The sequence below is a fragment of the Prunus avium genome, chromosome 1, assembly GCF_965620075.1.
Source record: "Prunus avium chromosome 1, drPruAviu1.hap1.1, whole genome shotgun sequence".
In the NCBI taxonomy this organism is placed as follows: Eukaryota; Viridiplantae; Streptophyta; class Magnoliopsida; order Rosales; family Rosaceae; genus Prunus; species Prunus avium.
This window is the reverse complement of record NC_142284.1, coordinates 57,276,872-57,290,778: the sequence shown is the minus strand read 5'-3', so window position 1 is coordinate 57,290,778 and position 13,907 is coordinate 57,276,872. Positions and strand designations below refer to the sequence as shown.

At 37.7% G+C, this 13,907-nt stretch overlaps 2 protein-coding genes across 2 annotated transcripts; one reads left to right on the top strand and one right to left on the bottom strand.

Moving 5' to 3' along the window:
• Positions 1 to 1,061: 1,061 nt before the first annotated feature.
• On the top strand, positions 1,062 to 3,567 carry PUR5 (phosphoribosylformylglycinamidine cyclo-ligase, chloroplast / phosphoribosyl-aminoimidazole synthetase / AIR synthase (PUR5)). Its single transcript, XM_021952576.2, has 8 exons — positions 1,062 to 1,548; positions 1,658 to 1,752; positions 1,846 to 1,947; positions 2,040 to 2,099; positions 2,286 to 2,458; positions 2,582 to 2,684; positions 2,802 to 2,960; positions 3,092 to 3,567. Exons 1-8 carry the CDS (start codon positions 1,203 to 1,205, stop codon positions 3,260 to 3,262), a joined length of 1,209 nt encoding a protein of 402 aa, XP_021808268.1. The 5' UTR covers positions 1,062 to 1,202; the 3' UTR covers positions 3,263 to 3,567.
• Positions 3,568 to 3,889: 322 nt separating this feature from the next.
• Positions 3,890 to 13,721, bottom strand: LOC110751957 (pesticidal crystal cry8Ba protein). The gene is made up of 23 exons (XM_021952530.2): positions 13,382 to 13,721; positions 13,225 to 13,294; positions 12,401 to 13,012; positions 11,879 to 12,102; positions 11,608 to 11,673; positions 11,358 to 11,492; positions 10,701 to 10,819; positions 10,310 to 10,615; positions 9,946 to 10,033; positions 9,773 to 9,878; positions 9,574 to 9,681; positions 8,718 to 8,881; positions 8,484 to 8,604; positions 8,088 to 8,312; positions 7,811 to 8,001; positions 7,040 to 7,207; positions 6,845 to 6,950; positions 6,457 to 6,594; positions 5,783 to 5,944; positions 5,503 to 5,703; positions 4,739 to 4,933; positions 4,576 to 4,647; positions 3,890 to 4,478 (listed from the first exon to the last, which is right to left on the bottom strand). Exons 2-23 carry the CDS (start codon positions 13,270 to 13,272, stop codon positions 4,326 to 4,328), a joined length of 3,708 nt encoding a protein of 1,235 aa, XP_021808222.1. The 5' UTR covers positions 13,273 to 13,294; positions 13,382 to 13,721; the 3' UTR covers positions 3,890 to 4,325.
• Positions 13,722 to 13,907: the final 186 nt, after the last annotated feature.

Here is a 13,907-nt window from a genome sequence, read left to right as displayed (position 1 = left end):
AATGCTTTCGTTCCCTCATGACTGCAGTTTAATTTCACCAATACTGGTGAGCACAAGATGCATGTTTGCCAGAACTCGAACTTCAGATCACATTTAGCACACTTTCTCATAACAAGATTCAAAAAAATTTGTGTTGCTTCCAATCTTTCACATGTAGAAGAAAGTCAAACAAAAGATACCATTTAAGTTAAACCTCATAAAGCATCTAAATGTCCTCAATCTACGTTTCTTCAAACGTGTTTTCATTTGGTTTGGAATTCTGTCGACTTTGGTTTGAGAAAAGACTTCTCTTTGTTCAAGCAATATTATATGCAGCAGATTATCAGAAAAAACAAAAATAAAGGTGCCTTTTTCTTGTGTAAAAACCAAAAACTTTAATTGGACCGTTTGAATTATCCCTAAAATGAATTGGTTCAAAATCGATGAACAGCTTAAGTGCCTGTTTCCTGTGTCATGAAAAAAAAAAAACAATTGCAAATACGAACTAATTCATATGTAAAATAAATAAATAAATAAAACAATATTTTAAAGGTTAGAATATCGAGTTCTATCTCTCCCCCATCGGTATTGATTTGGTATTACAAATTCATATGTAATAATTATCTATAGCTTGAGAGAAAGCAGCTGTGAGATAAAGCAGTTTGGCGTTTGATAAAATTTTTGTTAAAAGTGTTGATACTGATTCCCACATAATCAGAAAATGATTCCCTTATAATCATTAAACTCAACGCCTCTTCAAAACTGATTTCTGCATAATCGAAGAATGAAAGCATCTAATTAGCTACTTTCCTTTATAATTTTATCTCACAATAATTTTTAACAATAAGTGATTTTCTCATAGTTTACCAAATGAGTTGGACTTTCCAAATTTTTTTTAAAAATCATTTATCACCCCAAATAAGCAATGACAAACAGACATTTTAGTCGAAAAATAATTATTCTAGGTTCAACTCCCCTGCCCCCAATACAGTATGACTTGTATTAAAAATAAAAAACTAATAATTATTTAAAAATAGAAGTTAAATTAATAATTGTTCCACTCAAATAGCAACACAATTTACGTATTTTTACATAAACAAAAACCCTAGCTTCCTACTTTATTCCCGCCCCTTTCTCTCTCTCTTTCTCAGCTCCGTCACTCTCGGCAAAACCCAGCAGCAAGTCAGTGGAACATTGCCTCAGGGCCTCTTTCACTTGCTGCCATGGTCACCTCCGTCAACCCAAACACAGAGCTATCTTGTTGCTTTGCTTCTTCCCTCAGACCCTCTTATTCCAAACCCAACTCCAGCCAAACCCAGCTATGCAGACTCTCATCTGGGTCTCTCTCCAACACCTTCTCCGGCCTATCTATGGCTCCATCAACTGAAATTTCCCGCAGCAGACCCATATTTTCACTGTCGAAGAACGAGTCCGGAGAAAGTGCAAGTGGAAATGGTGGTTTGACGTATAAGGATGCTGGTGTTGATATAGATGCTGGCTCGGAACTTGTTCGACGAATTGCCAAAATGGCTCCTGGGATTGGAGGCTTTGGGGGTCTTTACCCTCTTGGTATTGAATATATTGTTAGCTAATTGTGTATATGTGTTACCCATTTTGGGTTGTGCTCTGTTTGTTTGAATTTTGTTTACTTGGGCTGATGGAGTTTTTTGGTGAACAGGCGATTCATATCTTGTTGCTGGTACAGATGGTGTTGGAACAAAACTTAAGCTTGCATTTGATACTGGAATTCATGAAACCATTGGTATTGATTTGGTAATGCTAATGTTTCAAGTGAAACTTCATGTGGTGCACGTGTCATTAAATAAATAAATAAAAATTGCTCTTCTGATCAATTTCAACTCCCAGGTTGCTATGAGTGTCAATGATATTGTTACTTCTGGAGCAAAGCCGCTATTTTTCCTTGATTACTTTGCTACCAGCCGGCTTGATGTTGATCTTGCTGAAAAGGTAGAGGTCGCAGTGTGCCTAAAACGTGCTTTGATTGCGTAAATTCATACCACTAATTGAAGCTTGTTGAAATTTTGTTTTATTGTTTCTAGGTTGTAAAAGGTATTGTCGATGGCTGCCAACAATCTGACTGTACTCTATTAGGTGGAGAGGTATTCTAAAATGATTTTGTTGTTTTGTGAATTGCCACTGTCCTGTGATCTGGAGAAGACATACATCAAGCGTGTATTCTTGCAGTTAATTGTTTAAATATAGTCTTCGCTTTTATTTTTTGCACACACATGTTGTACATATTTTGATATGGTAGGGCTCACTGAATTGCATATATATTACTTCAGACTGCAGAGATGCCAGATTTTTACGCAGACGGAGAGTATGACCTCAGTGGTTTTGCGGTGGGAATTGTGAAAAAGGATTCAGTGATTGATGGGAAAAACATTGTGGCTGGGGATGTCCTCATTGGCCTACCATCCAGTGGGGTTCATTCTAATGGTTTCTCTCTTGTAAGAAGGTTGGTGCTGCTTAGAAAACATTATATGCTAAATGCAATAGATGCAGTTAATTTGAAGAATGTTCCTTGCAGTCTGACCCTTTAGAAACTCATGACAAAATTCCTACTGGTATATCTTGACAGGGTACTGGCTCATAGTGGGCTATCTCTGAAGGACCAACTACCTGGTGAAGCTATTACATTAGGTGAAGCTTTGATGGCCCCAACTGTGATATACGTTAAGCAGGTCAACATTAAATCCTGCTTCCCAATCTCCTTGTCTTGTGCATATGCTCATTATCTTGTGTTTTGCTAGCTGCTGAAAATGCTCCCCTCTCCTTATTTTTTCCTGCACCAAAAACAGGTGCTTGACATTATCAGCAAGGGAGGTGTAAAGGGGGTAGCCCACATCACAGGGGGTGGTTTCACAGACAATATACCTCGAGTGTTTCCAAAAGGCCTAGGAGCTGTCATCTCTAATGGTTCCTGGGAAATCCTACCCGTTTTCAAATGGATCCAAGAGGTAAAAATATTTTTCATCCAGCATCCCAATTTTAAAATTTTAAATTTTCATATTGGATGAATGTCTTTTAGGAGGCATCTCGAAATTATGGATTGTAGTTGTTTTCTGATTTTACTTATTTCTAACACCAGGCGGGACGAATAGAAGACGCTGAGATGATGCGAACATTTAACATGGGTATTGGGATGGTTCTTGTTGTGAGTAAAGAGGCATCCCACAGGATACTTGAGGATGGAAATGGAGCTTATAAAGCTTACCGCATCGGTGAGGTTGTAAGAGGTGAAGGAGTGAGTTATAGTTGAAATGTCTATAATGCGTGGCTTTTGAGCATATTCGACAAAGTGAGATACAAGTAATGTAAGAGTGGCTCGGATTTTTCTGCTGTTCATGTATCTTGACATTCACAAGTTCAGCAGGTTTTTTAGGTCAAGTTTTAATGAAAGCTTGTATTCAGTCATTCACTATAGGATTGTAGGGCTCCGTTTAAGTTGTGAAGCCCCTTCTTTTAAACCGTTGTGCTAGTATGTGCTTCAGCTGTTATGCCTTGAGAGCTTATGATCCAATCTGATTCTGGAACTTCTCTTCAATAAACAGAATTTTTCTTCCCTGCCCTGGTATGCCTTTACGTTTTACGTGTCGGTGGCTGATGATTGGCCAAATCTGTAATTGCAGTTGACCTAAGTGCATCCATTGCTTTTTTCAGGGTCTTGATCCAACTTGGTCGTGCCAATGCTATTAACTATTAACTATTAACTGGCATCTTAACATAGCCAATGAACCAAGCTGACATAATTATCGGTTTAAGATTTAACTTCAAACCATTAGTGTAAGGGTTTTTTCTTTTGGGTCAACAGTATAAGGTTCTATACATTGAAATTGTTGCGATAAGAACAAAAGTGAATTCAAGGTTGCTTGGTCGCTAGCGCAAATGAAAGAATAAATGTATATATTTTAATAGATGCATCGCATGAGGGGTTAAATAATATCATCTCTGTGAAAGTGGACCATCTAATATTTTCGGTGCGTGAGTTCACGGCACATTCAAAAGAGTTGTACAAAACTGCTTAAACCAAAACTATTAAGCCAATTACAAAAAAAATGTGAATCAATTTTGCAGCACCTATATCTTGAGCAATAAATATGTGAACATAGCAGAATTGTGACTCCGGAGCAGCCGAGTTGCTTGCTCCCTCTACAAAATTAGCAGCACCCGGCTTATACACATTGACAACTAAAGCAATATGGTGTTGAACATGCAGGCTGAAAAGCTGATCTTTCAGCACTTTCATTCCCCAACTTGTTCAGCATTCACCTTTCTTGATGATGCATTCCATGTCCTCTTCACTCATTTAACACAATAAGCACCTAAAAGTAATAGGTGTTGTCCTTGTGATTGGCAGCATCCTTGCAAAGCATTGATCGGACTTCCATGATGGATCGAGGAGGCTCCAGGTCCTTCTCCTGCAGTGCATTCCCCAACAACTGCTGCATCTGTGATGCAAAAGTGTCGTCTAGAATCTGCAAACCGAAGAAAGGTTGCACATTAGAAGGGAAACTACTACCATAACCAGAAGAAAAAAAGGTGGGAGGTTGGAGGGGTTCAGCCACTACTTACAGAGACAGCAATTCGTGAACCCTTATACCATGATCTATTTTCTTTTCTGTTCTCTAAGAAACTCAGCACATCCTGTAACAGAAAAGAGTTCCATTAGATAAGAAAAGGCATCAGCCGAGAGCCCATTGCCCGGATTCTTGAAAGACTAGATTGAAGAACTTACTTGTCCCATTCTGTCCCAATAACCTCGACAAATTGCAATGAAGACGTGAGTCCCAAACACTGTATGTAAGTGATTGACTGTATTTGCCAGCTGGTCTTTCAAAAGCTGCATTCTGCTTCTCACATCAGATTCTACCACAGTTTCTTTTGAATCTTGGAGAATCTTCTTCAGTTTTGTAGAACTCTGCAACTTTGTCTGGAATAAAAGATGAAAATCAGTGGCCCTTTACAAAATAACTAAATTTTAAAGCATCCATATTCTTTAGCTTGGCCAGCCAAGTAATTCTTTCTCTTGGCCAAGAGGACACCAGTTATTCAGCTCTTTACACACTAATGTACCAGCAACTGAGATCTTTATACACGAGAATCTAGTCTCATAAACGCACACACAGAACATGCATAAATACACACTACTGTATGAGACAGACCTTACCTGGCTTTTATTATTCTTTAAGGACAAATAAGGCGTTCTGTACATTATGAAAGATTGGCAGTTTATATTATATTCACTCAACAAGACTATTTATCCCAAACACGTTGTCCCTGCAGATGCATCTATTTATACTTAGAAGATCTCCAGATCAATTAATTATTTCGTGAAAGATTGACAGTTAATGTATTCCCTCAACAAGACTTTCTCCGCAAGACTGACAGTTTTAGATGATCTCCAGATCAATTATTTTTTCTCCAAACATATGCTTTTTAATTTTACAACACTTTCACAAGACTTCAAACAGCAATGCACCAAACGACAATGATACTCACATTCTCTGCAAGTTTTTCCACAACTGCTTGTAGGTAATTTTTAAACTTGGCTCTCAACATCACAGTAACTTCACTGAGACGCTCTCCAGCAACTGTGTTTCCACCATCTGGGATGCAGGAACCCCATGATTTGAACTGAACTTCTATTTGGGGCCGAAGGACATCAAGCATTCTCTTTAAGGAATTTAACAGGACTCCCAACTGAAATGCAATTATCGAATTTCAAAATACAAACAATCGTATTTCAATCTAACCCAAAAATTTGGAAAAATCAACTAACCTCTTCAGGGACGGTATAAGAGCTCACAGACCTTTTGGCAAGTTTTTGAACATACTTGAGGCCAAATTTCTTGGGTGCCAAATTTTCCTTCAATGGTGCCAGGACATCTGCATACTGCTTGTCTAGAGATTCTACTATTGCCTTCTCAACATCAGCAATAGCCTTTCATAGAAACATAGTTGAAATTATAAAACAAGTTTAAGAAGTTCACTCTTTAAATTAAACCAAGAAAAGTAAAAACACGACAAAACTTAAGAAATTAAGGAAAACATTATTTATTATGAACTGAATATAGAAATGTGCGGGTGAACAACACTGTTGTAAGATAAAACTAACTAGCATTTTCCTATTTCTGATAAGCTAAATGAATAGCTCCGTTTTTTATTCTTCAATCATCAAGTTCACAGATGTATGAAAGGATTAAATTAAGTAAGCAAATCAATACGAAAGAGGTGATGGTGGGAGAATCACCAACAATTGAGGTACGTGCACGCATTTACATCTCTACCATCAATTTCATTGAGGCACGCATGAGCCCCACATGGATCCTACATTCATGGATGGGGCACACATGTGCAGTTCCAACAATAAATTGTTGGGATCATAATGGATGATGGTGATGAAAAATACGAAAGTAATTATAAAGATTTTGAGACACAAGGAATCTGACTTACATTCTCCAGAATGCAGGCATATTCAGGCCACCGGCAAATGATGATCTCATAGTCACTCAAAGTTTCTTTCAGACGATCATACATTTCATCCACAAAAGGAGTCGTGGAATGTTGTGTCCTAACTCCTGACCATTTTACCTGCAAGTGCATAACATTTAGATGCCTTTTTTAACTGCAACGTTAAAACATACACCAATTTACAAAATTACAGAAATCTTTCAAAAGCATCCTTCAACATAGTCCTCCAAAACGGTGGGGGTAAAAATGTTAATGACCACCCACAAAATAGAATACAGACTCATTTGAGATACATCAGTGTAATCAAATTGTTTTATCTCCATATAATCCAAAAGTATCCATGCTTAAGGATTACATATATAACACTTACCTTGTCTAGTTTGCATGCTTCAAGCAAAGAACCGCGTTTATTTTGAATCCACAGCATAATGTATAGGTGGAACAATTCTTTTGCATCCACTCCACCTTTAACATAACTGAGATAATAAAAAATGGGTTAGAACCATGCAAACATAGTAATATTATAAAGTTTTAATAATAGTAGTAGCAACAAAATTAACATTACCTGATGTGCCAGCTGGCAAGGTCCCTTTGAAGATCTGCTGTGGCTATAACAAGATCCGCTACAGGAGGTGAAGGACCTGTTGGGGGATATGCAATGAGGAAAGCACGCAATCTACTGCACAGCTCTGTGCTGTATATTGATGACGACAGATGTGGGAGGTCTATGAAACTGTTCAATGAAAGTTAAAGCATTAGAATCTTATCAATCCAACATCAGACAGCCGGACAAACCACCAGGAAAAAGCTGTGAGATAAGCAATCTGAAAACATAAAGGATGACCTGAAGTAACGATTCCAACCTACATGTTTTGGAACAAATAACAGAAAGCAGGCATTTAACTATGGCAAGGAAATTATGCAGATATGGCAAAGTTCACTACAGTAGGAGATTGTCTTCAGTGGTTCATAACTGCAATGGTTCAGAGCATATATGCACATGAAATCATTATTCAAGCTAACGATAGTTCGACATAACTGTATCATATACTAAAAAAATCAAGTGGCAACACAAATTCAATATCCAATGTCAAAATATGAATTCATGTGGGCTTACAGTACTGTGATCCACAAATGACGCCTACAATATGCATGACAGATTTTTATCATCATTTGCTAATATCTTTTTAGGAACATCATTTTGCTAATATAAGATCAGCCTACTTGTTCAAAAATTAAGAAAAGCATAAAAAAATGATACGGCTCTAATGACAAATAATTTTACAGCATAATTAACCATATTTGAAAGTACCACTTGACGGTTTGAAGTACATACCTGGGGAGTATATGCTGATTATGGATCTCAATATCAGTGAGGATTTCATTCCTAATGTTAAGGCACAAGGATTTCATTTTCTGGTACGCTGTCGTCATACTCAAAGTATCAATCAAAGTTCCATCACTGTTGTTGGTAACATATTCATCTGTCTCAGCCAAGTGCCTTCTTGATCTTTTTCTTGCGGCAACCTGGCAAGTCACACTACCTCTTAGAGTAGCAAATAGATATATCAACTACAGAAATAATTGTTAAATAAACTGAAAGTTTCACAAACCTGGAAATGGTGGCATAAAGCAGTCTGAGCCTCGGGAGACAAGATATCGTGAAGGAGCGTGTAAAGTTTCACAGCAGGCTCCAATGCAGGTGCAGCATGCCCAGTTGCAGGTCGAAAAACCTCCAAAATACCTGAAAGCGATGACTCATCCAAGGACTTGTAATTCTCAAAAGCTAGAGCAAGAATCTGTTGAATTTGAACCTTAGTTTCTCCTAAGATTCGGTTCTGTGACAACCAAAAGTATTAGACATTCTGTTAGAAGAGAATGACAAGTAGAATGAAAAAACAAAAACAAAAACAAAAAGCAAGCCAAACCTGCATAAGCTAGTCAAAACATAAAGGTCAATATCAAAAGAAGCAACAAAAATACATGCTTGAAGACAAGTGCAATTGTACCTCTTGGTGACTCAACATGCTCTTATGGTGGCCTTTCATCAAAACAGGCTTTAGCAAATCGTAGACCAAGTTGAGGCAATCAGCTGTTGGTGTAGCTACGTCCATAACATAAGAGAGATATCTATCGAAATTCCAGATATGGAATCAGTGAACAAAAAGGACTTATAATACTGACAGTACATGGCCATATCATTTTAACAGGAACAAGCAATCTACCCAACAACACTCCATTACCTCAGCTTGGTGTATACATCAGAAACACCATAATATGATGCAAACTCTGTTAAAAGCCATTTCCAAGGACCATGCAACAATAGATTCCTTTGTTGAAAATTCTGAACCTTCATAGCAACTTCTAAAACTAGGTCATATGCAACCGTTTCTGCAACAGAGCCACACTGAACCGCAAAAACAAATAATATCATAAATCTAGTTTGAATACATTATATAAAATGAAGTAATCGGATTCCCACATTCAGGTAATATAATAAGGATCATTCTTTACACAATATTATTACTATGTCCAAACAATAAAGAAACCTCTATACTTTCTTCCCTTTTTTTTTTCGTTTTTCCATTTTGGGCCCAAGACTGGGAGGGGAGTGGGGGGATTACATACATTACTGATGAATAGTCCTAGAATTGCTCAAGAAAATATTCAAACTATTATCGTTCCTAGAAGATTCCAGCAGCACAATATTTAGTGAGGGTATATGTTAGCATATTTTGTTATTTGATGAAAAACCTGAGCTCAAACCAAAAAAAAATAGCTACCAGTTGAAAAGAGAATTGAAGAGATGCCGTTTTTAATGTCCTATCACTCAAGCCTAAATATAAATGATATACCTAGGGGCCCAAAACACGATAATGAAAAGTAATTGGAAGATCACGTCTTCATCTATTCTGCCCACAATCTTGAACCATCAAGATACGGCTGTTATGTAACCTTGTCTGATTATTTTTATTTTTTTTTAAACAAGGTTTACCATTGATTTAGATTACAAAAGGCTAACTCAATTATGAAACAACGAAAAACACATGATAAACAAGGATGAAATATTTTAAGGCTCCTAAAGTAACAAAAGCACACCTTGGGATTGTCATCTGAACTCGTTGAATAATATACAGAAAGCTGTATCTTCCCCACAAGCTCATGTTCAGGTTCACAATAGACAGAGAACCAGCGTTGCTTGTCAGCCTGCAGTCAACGTTGAGATGAGCCTTTCTACCATAGCCATTACCATTTCAATTTATCCTTATAGCTACAATCAGGATCAAGAAAGTCTTACCGGGTCATCAGCAATAGTTGCCACTTGAACAAGGACTCTTCCGAAATGTTTTCCCTTCGAATCAAGTACTTCAACTATTAAATCATCTCCCAAACTATCTGGAAAGCTGTACGAGTTGTCAGTACCTTTTTCCAGCAGATATAGTTCAAAAGAGTAGGGACAAGAGAACATACAAGACATGAGTTTCACCAGATCCAGGTTGCATCCTGACAGCCTCTTCTTCAGCTGAACTTTTCAGTCTTAACAAGCAAGAGTACGTTTCTGATGCCAATAAGAGTGAGGGTTAAAACTTCAAGTAACTCATGAAAAACATTTGAAGAGAATGGAACTTTATACATTACAAACATAGCAGTATATATCAGCAACTTGTAACATGCAAGCAAAAAAGAATAAGGGTGCCTCATGAGCAGCCCTTAAATTTTCATCATTTTGGAAGATATATATTTATTAAATAACTCAATGATTTAATGACAAAAGAAGCATATAATAATCTGGATATACACAGTGAGAGAGATCATGAAATTGCCATTCTCATACCATGCACAACTTCATATGAGGACGAACTCTCCCGCAGACTTGTTACACCAGTTTTCAAGAGTCCAGACACCTGTTTTATATACTGAGTACCAGCATGCACATATGCCAAGCTTTGACGTGAAAAAGAACCATTTGCAGGTACACGAGGTACAACTCGAATCCTTCGAAGGGCTTGCCATCCAGAAGCGAGTGTAGACTGGAAGCTGGAGAGACGATATCGAATGGATTCCAGTTTGATTACTGGTGGCCTTAGAGACGAAATACTACAGCCAGTAGGTGGGTCCAGGCCCGGTTTCATTCTACGCACTGCAAAATGAAAAAGAATTCAGGATTATCCTGTAACCAAGCACTTACTTAAACAGTGACTTTATAAACGGGCGAGAAATGCTACCTTGCACTTTCATCTTGCCAACAATTTTCTTGGGCTTTGGAGCAGCTTTCTCACCAGCAAGCTCTGAAGTCTGCTTTGACAACAATTCTTCCTCTGATTGTAAAAGTACTTGTCGTAAACTACAGTTTTGAGAACAAAGTTTTAACAATATTAGGAGTTCGTGTAATAATGGAATAGATAAAAGTCAGAAGCTTTTATATCACGCAGACATTGTTGTCAAAATTTCAGCACTAAATACTACTAGCTATTCAGATCAAAACATTTTCAACAGGATTGAACTCCCATAAGGTTCAAATTTGTTATCTGAAAACCTAGCATTACCTAACTTTTCAACTTTGGTCTTAGCCAAACTATAAAGTTGCAGCAACAAACTCAATTATACTAATTTTATATATCGCAAACCTAGCTTAAGCAATAAATTTTCTTTTTTTCTTCTTTCTTTTTTTACAATAAACAAAATTGGCTAAGAAAGAAATCAGGGATAGCACTGAATGACCTAGTGCAGTGATCTACAGAACTTTCTTTACAATAGGAATTTATGCAAAGATTTGAACACCAAACTGGCAACAGCAAAGGGTCCTGTCCAAGAATATATCATAAATCCAACTAAATTGAAGGCAAGATAGACGAATAAGGTGATGAAGAGCGTGGACTCACCTAAATGAATCGCGTAGTAGAGCACATTCATTTTCCAAAAACATGGGAGCTTCCATGCATTCCATTGCCCAAGCATGAAGGCACAAACGCACACATGCATCATACGCAATAACAGCATGCCATGACCCTAGAGCACTAGTATTGCATTGCAAATGGCACATGCACAGTTAATAAAAGTTTAGATGGCAGAACAAAAGGTTTGTACACAACATAAAAAAGCATGTACAATTGTGGTGTTGGTTACAGATACCTTGCATAAAAGGTGGGGAGGCGAGCAGGACATGATGGCACAGCAGCTTCAGAACTAGTGGTAGTTCTGTGAACAGAGATTAACATAAGCTGAACCAAATTTATACATATATATATGACAAATGTGTATTCATTAGTGTAAAAAACATAGAAACCAGAGTAGCATGCCTCAAATATTTATGTTTGTGAAGCCACAAGTGTCATGTCTCTTTCCAACATAAGCACATTGCATCTCATTTTCCCAAAGAGAAGTATTTAAATAGTATACAGACCTTACAAACTGGCCAAGATTGCCATTTTCAATATTGCCCTCCTGCTTTCTACCAGGGGTTGTTTTGAACTCAGATGAAGCAGTTGCATGTGGTGTCCTATGTACTCTAGATGGACTTATCTCATCATCCTGTTTAATTTCCTGAGTTGCACCACAAAAAGGTGGTGCACTAGGAACATCATCATCCGATAACTTTTCACTCTGCAGGTTTGTGGAATTAAAATTCTGCAAAATCAACAGATTTATGCATCATTACAAGAGTAAACCATTATTTATCGACATTGATGTAAAAGAAAATGCCAGCTTGTTAGATAGAAAGTCCTTACAACATGAATTAAACTATTCCTCAACAATTTACCTGTGCCAACCTTTTAAGTAGAGGGAAAATAGGAAATAATATCCAACATTTATGAACTAATATAAACCAATTGTTTAGTCACCATAACGCTAAAGCCTCATTGCATGGTGTTTTTGACATCAAACAACAATCCAAGCACAATTAAACAAATAGAAAGTCACAAACCTTTTTGGCAGAGCTTTCCAAGTTCCTCTGTGAAGGCACGCTCGAGGCATATCCCTCTGAAACATAAGCTCTGTTACGTGGCACCCCACTGTTGATGCTTCCTCCTGCTTGTGAAGTAGAATATTCTGAGCTTGCAGCCGAATCTGATGACTCATCCTCAGTGTAACCATTCCTTGCAACTGGATACTTCCCAGTTCCCCTGACCAACTTCTCGGCCGCAGGTTTATGTCTCCCAACAACAGTGTCCATCGATGAACTGACATCTGAGTACGTATAATCACTGCCATAATGGGGTTGCCCTTGCGACGGCTTCCCATACCTATGAGCAGAAGCACTGGGAACCCTATCATCTTGTGGTGATGAATCCAGTGAGTATCTACCTCCATAAATGCCGTCTTCTGAATCAGTGGTTCTGTCATTATCAGAAGCAGACGCACTCTCATCCCCATCAGCTGGAATTGTCCGAACCGGTATGGCATTGGAAGGCAAGTGTCCACTTCTAAATTTTGACGCTGGCGGCAGTCCAAATCCCCTGCCGCCACTACCACTACGAATGTGTGTAATCGGATCAATTCGAGGTCTCAAATTAGAACTCGAGAATGGAACATCCTTCTGATTAAGAACAAAACCCATAAAGTCAAATTTCAAACCAAAGTTGTCAACTTTAAAGAACACATGCAAGTTAACACATACCCAGATCATAAAAACACTAGAACAAGAAACAGCACTCACTCTAAAAATAGTACAAATTAAAGTCTATTTAATTTTTATTACTTTTTCTCAAATGAGGAAAGGAAAGTGGTAAACAAGTTTGTGAAGCAAACCTCTCTAACCCAACGAAGGGCGCTCCTATCAAGACCTTCAGTGAACATATCTTCTGGGTTGTTCCTTTACCTGCACAAAAAGTCAAAAAAATTCAAAACCCAGAAACCAAAAGTCCAAAATTAACTTTTTCACAGATTCTTCCGAAAAACAACTCACATATGAATCAAACTTGTGGGTTTGCACCACTGAAAACGCTCAACAACAACAATGCCGAAAGCCCAAATGTGAATTGCTATATAAACAACACAGAGAGAGAGAGAGGGAGAGATTTTCAGTGAAGATCAACTTAAATGCAGGAGAATTTGAAAGAGAAAGTTGGCTTCTCCAAAAAGCTATCAGAAGACCCTAAAGCTGCTTCTTTTGATCTTTCTCTCTGCAAATCTGCGGGGTGGGTTTTGTTTCGTTACTCAGAGTCAGAGAGAGAGTCTCTCACTGTGAACTATATTTTCTTTGTTTCTCTACTTTTATTTTATTTAATGGGATTTCTTTTTTTCCTCTTCTTTTTGCATTTTTTGGATTTCAAAAATCTCCCCAAGAAATCTCGTACGTGGTCGGTAGAATATTTTTGAGATCGAAACGGCGACGTAGCAGCGAGCGAAATAAGTGGATTTTGTGTTATTGATTCAACGTACTTAACATAGATTTATTAATGATGAAAAATAAAATTCCGGAAATAAAGCGC